The sequence below is a fragment of the Aphelocoma coerulescens genome (assembly GCF_041296385.1).
Source record: "Aphelocoma coerulescens isolate FSJ_1873_10779 chromosome Z unlocalized genomic scaffold, UR_Acoe_1.0 ChrZ, whole genome shotgun sequence".
Classification (NCBI taxonomy): domain Eukaryota; kingdom Metazoa; phylum Chordata; class Aves; order Passeriformes; family Corvidae; genus Aphelocoma; species Aphelocoma coerulescens.
The window spans coordinates 61,664,283-61,677,133 of NW_027184085.1; the positions used below are offsets into that span (position 1 = coordinate 61,664,283).

The 12,851-nt window shown below is 38.5% G+C and overlaps 1 protein-coding gene across 1 annotated transcript in view; it reads left to right on the forward strand.

The window, feature by feature from the left end:
* Positions 1-12,851, forward strand: part of TMC1 (transmembrane channel like 1) — a 98,391-nt gene that overhangs the window by 47,637 nt on the left and 37,903 nt on the right. The window contains exons 5-7 of the mRNA XM_069001782.1: positions 245-307; positions 449-812; positions 6,456-6,596. Of these exons, the coding sequence (XP_068857883.1) occupies positions 245-307; positions 449-812; positions 6,456-6,596 (568 nt within the window). The remainder of the gene's footprint in view (positions 1-244; positions 308-448; positions 813-6,455; positions 6,597-12,851) is intronic.

The window sequence follows — 12,851 nt, forward strand, 5'->3', positions numbered from 1 at the left end:
CGAGAAAGAGCTCTTCTCAGCATCCCTTTGAGGTTTGTTTATCTGAGTGCTGAAGGAAAGTGTAACTGTTTTTTCTATCTTCATCTTACCTCTTGAAAACTATTTGCCATGTTCCAAAAAGCTGGGTTCGTAAAATGTTGTAAAGAAATATAAAGCAGTAATTGCCAAGAATTTCTTGAAAGCCCTGCATTCCTAATGATTGATCTACTCTTCACATGCACTGGCCTTTCTTTTCATTTCACAGATGGAAGTGATGACAATGAAGAAGGCAGTGCAGTTGAGAATGAAGAAACTGTCAAAGGAACAGGTCAGTAATGTGGGTTATTTTGAGGCCAGACACAGATGCTTTCTGATTATTCATAAGAATGAAGGAGGAAGAAAGGTCTCCTTCTGACATACTCTCATTCTCTCATGTGTTTTTAATTATTTTAATCAATCACAAATAAAGGGAGGAAGAGAGCGACACCAAGAACCAGAAGGGGACGTGCCAGAGGGAGAGATAGGCATGGTGATGAGGAGGATGAGGATGATGAAGACGGGACAAGGAGAGCTGGGCATCGCAGGCACAGAAACCGTAGACGAGGACGAGCAGCTGGAAATGAGGCCAGTGATTCTGATATGGAACCTGCAAAATCCAGAAAGAACCAGGAAAATCAGAAATCCAAGGAAGATGATGAAGAAGAGGAAGATGAGAAAGGGGGTAAAAGTGGGAAGGGTAAAAATGAGAAGAAAGTGGACAAAAAGGCTGATAAAAAAGGGAAAAAAGAAAAGGCCAACAAGAAGAAAAAAGACAAAAAGAAATCAGGATCAGGGTAATGACGTTACTTTTTTTTCTTATAATAAAACCATAGTTATCTTACAAAAAACTTGTTTTCATTTATAACTGTGAAATACCAAGACTCAATATGAGTCCCTTGTGACAGCCAAATTAGAGCTGGACAGATATTCTTTCTTCCTGCAATGAGAAAATGCTGGCTGAATGAAATGAAAACTTTCCAGGAAGTCATATCTAGTTATATCCTAAGTTTATGAGCTGTTTTCTGGAGAAAGGGAGCAAAAATGACAGAGGAGAAGTGAAAGTGGTGGACAGAGGTGATAACAGGTGAGATCTGCCCCACTTTTTTCTTTCCGCAAAACCGAAATGCCCCAAACCCCAAGCTGATAACCCTCCAAGAAAGACAAGTTTTATTTCCAATATAGAACTAAAATCTTGATGCTTCCCAGAAGATCATATTCTTGTTTCCCAGACAGCTTTGAGCCATATTTTTAAGATCAGTGCCAAAATTTCAAGAACTCAGAACCAAAAACTGAGATGAGATTTTCCAGTCTGTCTCCCACTCGCTTCCTCTGAAATGTCATTTACAACTTTCCAAAGCATCTAATACAACCTGGGGCTTTTGGTAGACTCCAGAGACAGGGAGCACTTCAGAAAAATATTTCTACTTCTCTGCCATCCTAGCATTCCCTTGCTACTTGTCCATTCTTGTGCTTTTGAGGGGAAGCAGCCCCTGGGAGCGATGTATAAGGGAGCAAATGGAGCTAGGCACACTTATCTCAGTGGAGGGGGAGAGAAACTCCCATTCCTCATTCAGCACTTTTTTCAACTCTTTCTCTTCTGAGAGGCATCACTGGAGAGCACAGCAGGAGTAAAAGGAAAGAAAAAATACAGTGAGATATGCTGTTGTATTAATTTTTCTGTGATCCCATTTCTGTATATTTCTACTTCCCTTCCTGATGAGAATGGCTAAAATCTCTTTTCTGCTGGCTCTTCACTATGGTGGCAATTATACTCCTGCACCCAGTTTGCTGTACTCATAGAGCAACAGTCCTGAATGTGCAAACCTGTGTTCCTTTGTTTATTGGTTTCTTCATTGTAAACGTTTACTCAGTGTTAATTAAAAAAGGTCACTGAAAATAGAAAATTGAATGAGGGCACAAAGTTTTTCATTTCAAAGTTCTTAGTATTAAAATACTGAAATTTTGGGCTAAATAACTAGAAATTGATACCTGGAACAAGACCTTGTTCTTAAAGTAGTAAGCCTATCAACATTTGAGGAAAAATTGAGGATACTCTAGAAGATAGCTCAAGAACATTGTATTTTTCGACTTTTACAGGAGCTGCTGAAAAGATTTCAGAAGAGTATTTTAAAGTATATTCAAAAGAAAAAATGAAATAATGTAAGAATGAAGGATAGCAGGCTGGTGGTCTGTTTGGCTGTGATCCAGACAAAGGATTTGCCAAACTTCAGGAAAGAAAAGGAGTCTGGCAGTATAGAATATAGCCTGTCTAGCAAGTCCATGAGGACTGCCCTGGGAGAGGACCTATCACAAAAAGTACTCTCTACTATTTAAACATAGACCTTGCTGATGCAGTTTTTTAATTGCCAAGGTGTTTCAGCATGAAATAGCATTAAAAGAGTGAAATCAGAAGTTGAGAAACAAAACACCAAAAAAATTTCCCCACATTAAAAGAAAAAATCAAACTATTTGACAGAGAGATAATGTTGTATTTACTGCTGTCATTGTGGCCTTTGCTAACTTAGCAACATTGCCCATTTTGGTGAGCTCACAGTATGTCAGTAGAATCTGCTGCTTCATGGTCTGTACTTTTCATTTAAATCAGATAAATCTCTTCACACACTACTTATTCTACCTAAAGTACATAAGGGAATCCTGGAAGAACTCTGCATTGATTTGCAGAGTTTGTTTAGTTGTTTTGGTTTTATTAAAACTTAAATATTCTGCTCTTGGTTTATTTGTGGTAGTGAGTTTCACAGGGTGATTCCATGATGAAAGGAGTTCTTTCTTGGTGGGTTTTAAATCTTCTGTTCTTAGATGTTAGTGGTTGTTGATGAGGCTGATTGTTACCTGTAAATGAGGGTTTGAGGAGGGTCTACTCTACACTTTTCATAATCATCATCCCCAAAATATCAATGATAAATTGCTCCCTTAGTCTCACTCTGGGGATCTGATTCATGGATTAAAAAACCGTTTAGTTCTTTACTGCCTTGTTTCATTTTGTCCGACTGATCTTAGAAACTGTGTGCAGTCACATGAGGAAAAGATTTTAGAAAAGGAATTCTATTTTTCCTATTGCATAGCTCTATCTGTGAGTAGATAAACTGACCTTTATTAGGTTTACTTGAGAATATAAAACTTATGCAAAAGCCCAGAGGTACACAGAAAGTTAAGGCAGTACAGACACTGCTTCTTTTTGCTAACTGAATAGCACTAATTGAGAGGCAATGCTATGGGGATTACCCATAAAAATAGAATTTACACAAAAACCTAGAAAGAAAGGTTTCAAACTTAGTCAAATTTATTTAATTGTCATGCTATACTCTCTAAGTCGTACCAGTCTTATCCTGTAATGTCCAAGCTCAAAGAAAACATTTTCATCCTAATTTTACTGCTAGAAGCAGAAGTAATGAGAAAAGTAGTTTACATCCATAAAGAGAAGATGAAACTAAAACCAAACCAGAGATGTCTAATAAAGTCATAAAACCAAACTATGGATGAATAGAATGAAGTCTATTATGTATGTAACTTGAAGAAGCAGTTGATTTCAAGAGTTCTACTGACTTAGATGTGTATTGAATTGGAGCCAAGGAAGATGGGGGCTTGATGTCAAGTTATTTACTGACACTTTATGCTGTATGTTAGCCTGCAGGTCACAATGAACCCTTCTGGACTTCAAATGTACGAATCAAAACCTTTTATGAAAGGCTAAGACTTTTGGTTGCAGAAGATGGAATTTTGATTTCCTGACTTGAATAACATGGGGTTCCACCTCTTGAGCTAAAGGGGAATAGTCTGCTGTTACTGCACCAAGTTTGGCTGCATAATACAAACACATTAGAAAATTCTGATTTCTTAAAGAAACTCTGAAATTTGGATTCTTTATTATTTTTCTGGTTCCAAAGGAAAGTGAAGAATGGAAGAAGAGATCTATTTCTAAAGACAAAAAAAGCAGTAGTTGGTAAAGGGCACAAAGTCCATTTTATCCCTACCTGACCTCTTGTGTTTTGTTAAGCTTCCTTTTCTCCATAAACACACTGCATCAGGACAAAGCCCTCATATTTCCCACCCTCTCTCTGCAGCATTGTAAACCACCATATTCCAGCTTTGCATAACCCAGCAATCTTCCATCAAAGGAAATATTTAATATCAGGCATGTCACTCTGCTTTATAAAATGCAAAGCAGTTGATAGCAACAATGGATTCTGAGCTCTCTCAAACCAGACTCTTTTAACCCTTTCGTTCTTCTTGGAGGCATGACTCTCTTTGCATTCTCCCTCAAACTTTTATGCACAAATCACTTTGTTATCCTCCATCCATTTGACTTCAGTTTTCTCAACTCACTCTTCACAATAGTGGTATGACAATAAATAGATGTGGTGTTCAGTAGCAGTTTTTCTTTATGTAGGTTTAAGTTTTCCGTGATACTGTTTTTTATCATGTGAAGCCTGAAAGTATAAGATTGATGGGTTCAACTTTCTAAGGTGACAGTCTATTCAGTATGGATCACAAAGATTCTCTGAGCGTTGGAGCACCTCTCCTATGAGAGAGGTTGAGAGAATTGGGATTGCTCAACTTAGAGAAGAGAAGAGAATGTTCTGGGGAGATCTCACTGTGGCCTTCCAGTGACTTAAGGCAGCTTATAAAAAGGAGGGAGACAGATATTTTACATGGCCAGACAGTGACAGAACAAGAGGCAAAAGTTTTAAACTAGAAAAGAACTGCTTTAGATTAGATATTAGGAAGAAATCTTTTACTCAGAGTGTGGTGTAGTACTGGAAAAAGTTGATCAGAGAAGCTGTGGATGCCCCACAACTGGGGTGTGTTGAAGGCCAGGCTGGATGGGGTCCTGAGCAACTTGATCTAGTGAATGGCATACTTGCATATGTCAGGGAGTGTTGGAGAGAGATGGTTTTTAAGGTCCCTTCCAACCCAGACCATTCTATGATTCTATGTCTCTATGATAATAAACAGCATTTTAGCCTTTAATAGCAGGGTGACACACAGCTATGACAGCCTCTTTCTTTCCTACACTAACTTCTGTGTGTCTGAAAGTTTTCAGCTCCTCCCCTAATTTTTTGCTATTATTAAGTATATTTTATGAAGACTATAGGTAGATGACCAATGAGAAATTTGTATTTTCCTGTGTTTCAAAAAGTATTTTGCTTTTATTTTATTTGCTTGCTTTGAGTCTTATGAATATTCTTACTGGTAAACCCTTGTGTCATTTATGTCATTTAGATCTCTAAAAACACTGTTTTGGTAGAAAAAAAGGTTTAAAATTTTTAAATTATCCAGGAGATAGAACCTATGCATTAGGTAATGAATCATTCAGTGCTCACATCAGATTTCAGATATCAAACTCTCAGAATGGTGAAGTATAAGCAAAAGAGTCTGAAAACTACTTGCTTGATAAAGTCTGAAAGAATTGGTCCCCAAACAAGCCAGAAAACCATTAAAAAAATACAAACCAACCTGCAGTACAGTTTTAAATAGTCAGAAAACAAACAAACAAACAAACAAGCAAACAAGTAAAAGAAGCTAAAGAAAACACAGCAAGAACAGATAGAAATGCATCAATCTGCTAGTACCAAGACGTCACTTAGTGGTAGTTGTCACTGTCAACTTTTTTAGGGCAGAAAGTCAGAATCTAATGATTTCCTTTTTATTATTTTCCTGTTTGCTGGCATAACAAGAGCAAACAGCTGTTGCTAATGAATTACTACATACCATTATATGAGATGCAAGACTTCTAACAAAAAAGGGCACCTATGCAGATTTTAGGAGAGTGAATATTGTTTTAATTGGCAATTCTTTGCAAAGATACTGCAAACTGATGTATGGGTAAGTTCAGATCACAGACACAACATACCTGGAGATGCCATTACAATTGCATCTCCTTCCCTTGAGTGCTTGCTGCTTTCTCATGGTCTTGCTGCAATGTGGCTTTGAATTCTTCCTGTCTATGAAATGCTATTGCCTTGCTAAGTGCGTGGGCTGTTATTTGGTATTTAAATTTGTCTTAGCTCTGGCTGTGGTGTCTCTTCTTTCTACTGTGACACACTAAAGAGAAGGAGTTCACTTTTGTGGCTGCAGTTATAGCATCCTCACTTCACCATGGTGGGTTTGGGTTGGACTCATAGGAGGCTAGTTACAGCTGCGGGAAAAATCAGTGACTGTCAGATGTTACCTCAGGAGTGCTGCCCACTGTCCCTGAGATGCTGAAGGTGTAGTGCTCTGCACTTTGTGTGGGCTTTTCTTTTCACACTAAAATTAATAACAAGTGTAAATGAAGTGTGTCCTCCCTTCTGTGCAAATGTGAAGGTGTTTCTCTAGTCTCAAATTTAAATGAAATTAACACTAAGTATGTTTTTCTGTGAAAACTTTTGTCCTATCTGAGTTTTGGTGGTATTTTTTGTTTCTGCTTTTGCTTGAAGCTCTGATTCTGAATCTGAGGAGGAACCAATTACAGAGGAGGAACTGGCCAAGCTGAAAGAAGAGGTAGAAGAAAAAAAGAAACTCATTGCCACGCTACGAAACAAGCCATGGAAGATGAAAAAGAAGTTGTCTGTCCTTAAGTATGGTTTGATTTCCATAATGGATATCTGCTATCCTGCTCTACACTGTTTTTTCTGAATTTTCACTTTAGTTCTGGACCTACTCACAAACTTAGCTTCAAACCACCTCTAATCTCTCTTCCCTAGGATGTGTTGTCACAGTAAATGGAGATAAATGGTGTTGCAGATCAGTGCTTTCTTGTCTTTGTAAAGCTGAAACCAAATATGGAAAGCTAATACCTTTTTGTTTTCAGAATTTTCATTACAAGCCAGTGCAAAATATTTTCCTTTTCTTCAGTTAGGTTGATGTTGGTAAATTCTTCCATTGCTAAGATTAATATCTCATTAATATTTCTCAGAAAAATGATCCAGTTTCTGGACTACCTCAAGATTGCTGGGGAGAGCAGAGAGGATTTATCTCCTAGTCTAACTTTTAGGAAAGAAAAACTTTTTAACTTACAGAAAAGCAAACTGATTGGAAGCAGAACTTAGACTTTCATTCATTTTTATGTATGCCACATAGGAAATTGTATTTTGCCCTAGAAAACCTATGGCTATATTTACTTGGAAGCCAAAACTGAAGCATACATTTACAGTTAAATTTCCACCAAGCACATGAACTGGGTAAATAGAGAGAACTTTATTCTTTTGACAAAACTCTTGTGCTTTCCTGTTTTGGATAACTCGTTCACTGCAGCAGTACCTAAATACCAACAAAACATAGCTAGCAGAGAAAGGATGGTCTGTCCTTCAGAGAGATTTTAATATGGACAGAAAACACAGTCACATGAAATATGGTATGGAAGGTCTATAGATTTGTCCTTCTAAAAGGTAAGGTAATTTTGGAAAGGGTAAACTTGCAAAGAGGTAATGGAAGGAATCAAAGGAGGTAGAAGAGAACAGTATCTAGGAGATGCAAAGTAGAAGCATTGTGAAGGTAAGAGAAATTTCAGAAAATATAAATGAGCAGAATACATTTTGGATAGTCTATAACTGAAGGATACCCATGTACATAAACTTAGTACTTGTTTGTATTCTTCCTATGGATAAAGCTGCTATTTTTATAGCCATTCTTCAATCCCATAATTCCCAGCAATTCCTAGGAAATTTCCTGACTTGGTATGTCCCTTGGACTATTGTTCGTTATTGCTTCTCCATGTAGTGGGCAGCGATCGCACACCTGTACTGGGCACTGGGGAGGCCACAGCCCAGGTCTGTGCTCAGTTCTGGGCCCTTCACTTTAAAAAGGACATTGAGGGGCTGGAGCGTGTCCAGCGAAGGGCAACGGGGCTCCTGAAAGGACTGAAGAACATCTCTCATGAGGGACACCTGAGGGAGCTGGGGTTGTTTAGTCTCAAGGAGGCTCGGGGGGGCCCCATTGCTTTTTGCAACTCCTTGAAGGGAGGCTGTGGTGAGGTGGGGGCCCGTGTCCCCTACTGTGCCTGCAGTGAGAGGACAAGAGGAAATGGCCTTAAGCTGAGACAAGGGAGATTCAGATAAGGTATTATAAAAAGCTTTTTTGCTGTTAGGGTGGTCATGCATTGGAATAGGCTGCCCAGGGAGGTGGTGGAGTCACCATCCCTGGAGGTTTTCAATAGGCATCTGGATCTGGTGTTCAGTGATTTGATTTAGTGTTTTTGGGGGTTACAGTGTGGTGGTGCTGGTTTGACAGTTGCACATAAGGTCTCTTAAAGGTCTTTCCCAACCTTGAAGATTCTATGATTCTATGATTTTTGGATTAGAAGAAGGTACAAAAAATTAAAACTAATGGGCCGGAGCTTCAGCTGCTGCAAACTGGAAACCCCTCAGGGAAAGCTATCCCACCTTAAGTCTGAGGGTTGGATTTTGGGAATAGCATTCCTGTTTGTGCATTTTTCTGCTTGAGTTTTGCACCCATGTGAAGAAAAGGGAAGCATTTAAAAGCTGTGTTACTGTGTGTGTCTCTGGTATACCCATCTCCCTCCCCTTATTAGTCCTCATAACACTTGAGATAGAAAAAAATTTGTACTATAAAAACACAAAGTCCTTTAGTAACTGGGTAGTTTATATCCAACAGCAATGTTTATTATGGTACCATATAATTAGAGAATTGAGCACAAGAATCCAGAGATGTGCCAACTGTTCTCTCTAAAGCTGTGCCACAAGACAGTTAGTACACTATCAAAACAACTGAAATAACAAATTATATAAAAAAAGACAGTAAAACCTCAAGCTTAGGCTTTTTGAAGGACTTCCAATTAAACACACACTATAAAGAGAAACATGAGAACTACTTTTTTTTCCCCTAGGAAAATCAGAGCAGTGCAGAATTGGTTATTCACAAAGAATCATGGAACAGTTTGGGTTGGAAGGGACCTCAAAAATAATTTTATTCCAACCCATCTTCCATTGGAAGGGCACCTTTCACTAGACCAGGTTGCTCAGCACCCCATCCAGCCTGGCACTTCCAGGGAGCACTTCCAGGGATGGGGCATACATGACTTCCCTGGGAAACCTGTGCCAGCACTTCACCACCTTCACAGGAAAGAACTTGTTCCTAATCTGTAATAAATACAAACTTACTCTATTTCAATTTGAAGCCATTCCCCCATGTCCTGTCACTACATTCTCTTCATAAGAAGTCCTTCCCCCTTCTTGCAGGCCCCCTTCAGGTACTGGAAGGCCACAATTAGGTCACCTTGAAACTTTCTCTTTTCCAGGCTGAGCCAACCCATTTCCTTCAGGCTTTCCTCATAGGAGACTGGCTCCATCCCTCTAACTAAGTTGCTCTGAGAGCAACTTGGTGTCTCTCCTTTGGACTAGGTCCAACAGGATGATGGACTTTCCTTTTCCACTGATGTGGTCACTCCATCATAGCAGATCACATGCTAGGGACATATTACGGTGATTTTTCAGTATTTTTGTAGCATAATTCATTTTATTACAGGACTTAGATTACCCATCAAGACAAATGAATTAGAAATAGGTTATTTTATAAGCATACAAACCCAAAGATGTATAAAGTGCATGTGTGAGATGGTGGAAATTTCTAATCTTTTGTTGCACTCTTTGTACTCCCATCAATCAGTATTTCATCTCTCTTACTGTGGACATACTGACAATCCTGGAGGCCAGACTAGTTGTCTTGGAGGCCAGCTGGGTATTAAATAACACTATAATTTTCCCACTATTATTGTTGAACTGCTTTTCAAGTGAGCTGTGCCTGACAGTATTTGTTTTGAATTCTGTTTTCAGCCAATCTTCTGAAACTTGCAAAACTCCTGGATCATCAAGATTCATGTGACATCTCTTTTTATGGAGTTTTTAGTTCTGAGAGTCTGAAACCTTCCTGAACTGTTACTGAAAAATGTGATCAATCGTCTTGAATCCTATTCATTAGCAATAAGCTCTAAGAGTTGTAATGCATCCTCTCTCTGCAGCACAGAAGTGCCTGAGGTACCGTACACCTCGCACTTTGGAAGCTGTAACTCCACACCTCGTATTAATAATTAACTCAGGCTTCTCTGGGACAATAATGCCTGGCCCCCTGAAACATTTATTAGTTCTTGCATCTGTAATTCAATTAATAAGCTCTCTCTAAAGCTTCTTTAAATTCACAGTTAGCTAGAGGGGCACACTTTGGCCTATCTTGTGATACAGATAATTTACCTCTAACACATGATACCAGTGATTACAAAGCTTGGTTTTGTTGGTCTGCGTTGTTTTTGACACATCCTTGTGTTTGTGAAGTCTCATTACTTCCAGATGGGCATGAATAGGTATATATGTACTTTTGGGTTTTGTTGTGGTTTCTAAAGTAGTTCTAAGACTTGATCATTCTTCCTGTTCTCACATTTTATTTATAGGACAAAAGAGACGGAGGAAAGGACAAAGTTTGACAAAAGTCTGCAGGGATGTACAAATAGATGTCTTTCATTTATATAGTTTAGACATCAAGGTAGAAACCTTAATTAAGTAATCTGTTGAACTATATTTAACAAGAACACATGTCACAGACATGGAAAGGATGTGGGAAGCCTTGTCTCTGACTGAATGGTGCCAGGTTGATGCTGAACTTTTAAGGCCAGGAGGTTTAAGTAACTTACAAACCACAGAGGTCAGGAGTAACTAGTCAGTGGAGTAATTAGTTAGTGGGGCTAATCTGCTGCAGAGCTGGTGGGGGAAGAAAAGCTGAGGAGAGAATGAATACATGTTCTGTTTAATGGCTCCAGCAACATAAGCAATATGAAAATGTTATTTAGAATGTTATTGGTAAAATCCACCATGTACCAAAAATATGAGCTATGCCTGTAGAACACCAAAGGTAACTCGATTTCTTTTATTCAAACAGAGGGAAAAGACTTCCACTACTCTTTTACAAAGTAATTTATTTAAAAAAATTATTTCGATTTCATAACAATAATACAAACCAATTTAAATTGGAAAAGAACCCTATGATCCTTGAGTCCAACCATTAACCCAGCGCTGTCAAGTCCATCACTAGGTCAAGCCCCTCATTACTATATTTACACATCTTTTAAAAACCTCCAGGGATGGTGATTTGGCTGCTTTCCTGGACAGCCTGTTCCAATGTTTGACAACATGTTTGAAGACATTTTTTGTAATATCCAATCTCAACCTTCCCTGGAACAAATTGAGACTGTTTCTTCTTGTTCTGTTGCTTGTACCTGGAAGAAGAGACTGAGTCCCTCTTCACTATGACCTCCTCTAAGGAGGCAAGCTGACTGAGGGTGCCCTCGATCCCCTCCTCCAGATCATCAATAAAGGTAATAAACAGGACTGTTCTCAGTACTGAGCCCTAGGGAGCACCACTGTGACTAGATGACAGATGGATTTAACTCCATTCACCACCTCTCTTTCGGCCATATAGCACATGCTACTCTTTCATTAATTACATGATGGTTATTAACTATGTGATGATTTTCACCAGAGTTAGAAACATTATTGGCAGTTTTTAATGCATATTTGAAACATCTTGTCATGGTCAGCGTGCATTAATGGTCAATGCATGAATACCAGCAATTCTGTTAACAACAACAACAAAAAATTAAAGTTCATTGTTATTAGACCAGAGTAAAATTCAGTGTAAATCAAAATAATACTGCAAGTCCACTATTTGGACTTAGGTCATTTCTTTCAGGATTTATACAACAAACTTTTAAGTATGGAAAAGCAATTCATAAAAAAATTAAAGGAGTTGCTTCCTGCTTCTTTCATGAAGCATGAAAATACCTTCATAAGCATTGTGTACATATGGATTCAATGTTTTTTTGGTCCAGTCTTGCATGTGCAACTCAATTGACTGCACGTGTAACCACTCAGTAAGAAAGAAGTGGTTTGTTTGTGATTTAGTGATTAAATTAGTCCACTGCAGGGAAACAGGATGAAAATCAGTGAAAAATATGTTGTAAAGCATTTAGGGAAGAAGGGGTGCAAGGGGAGAGGAAATTTCAGCCACTGGCAAAGCAAAATCCAGGGAAGCATTCAGGAGCATCAGCAGCTTAAAACCTGTAGGTCCAGATCACCACTTTCACAAAGCAATGTTTTGGTTTGTCCTGGAGAAAAAGCTTAAATGCTGACAACACTTGAAAGATTGCTTGATAGGGATCCAGGAGGCAAATGAGGATAAGTAAAACTAGTTTTAGTAGAAAACATTGCAAAATTAATTTAAAACTAGTCAAAAGAGGGTTTGGATTAGGAGTTTAAGATAAATATTTTTAGGAATTTCGTTGTGTAAAATTCCTTCCTGTTTTGACTTAGCTTCATTTTATAGCAGAGCAGTTTGTGGGGAGTTTTAATGTTCACCTATAGATGCAAAATGTACTCATATATGCTATTGAGAATTTTTTAGTGTATTTATTGCTGTTTTCAGATTATGTCCATAAATTTCTAACTTATTGGATCACCCTAAAAACCCAACCTACAATTTAAAGATTTCATATTCTGCAGTGTAATGTAATTAGTGACTGCAAACACAAGCTTTCTACTCTGTAGGTTTTGATTTCAGAAAATTTTCATGAACAAGCCTGAATTACCCAGTGAAAGAAGTGGCAGTAGAATACAGTATGCTGACCTGGGACATAGGTAGGCATGCAGTTTATTGAGTCAGCCTGCTTTTATGGCACTGTTCCAGCACTGACTGCTGAATTTAGGAGGAAGCTGCCATCTGCTGTCAGGACTGCCTTATATCTGTTGATAGAGCAGCAAGATTTTAGATTCTGAGGCTTGGATTTAAAGGTGACCCTTGGACACAGGTTTCCTGCAGCTGAACCAATC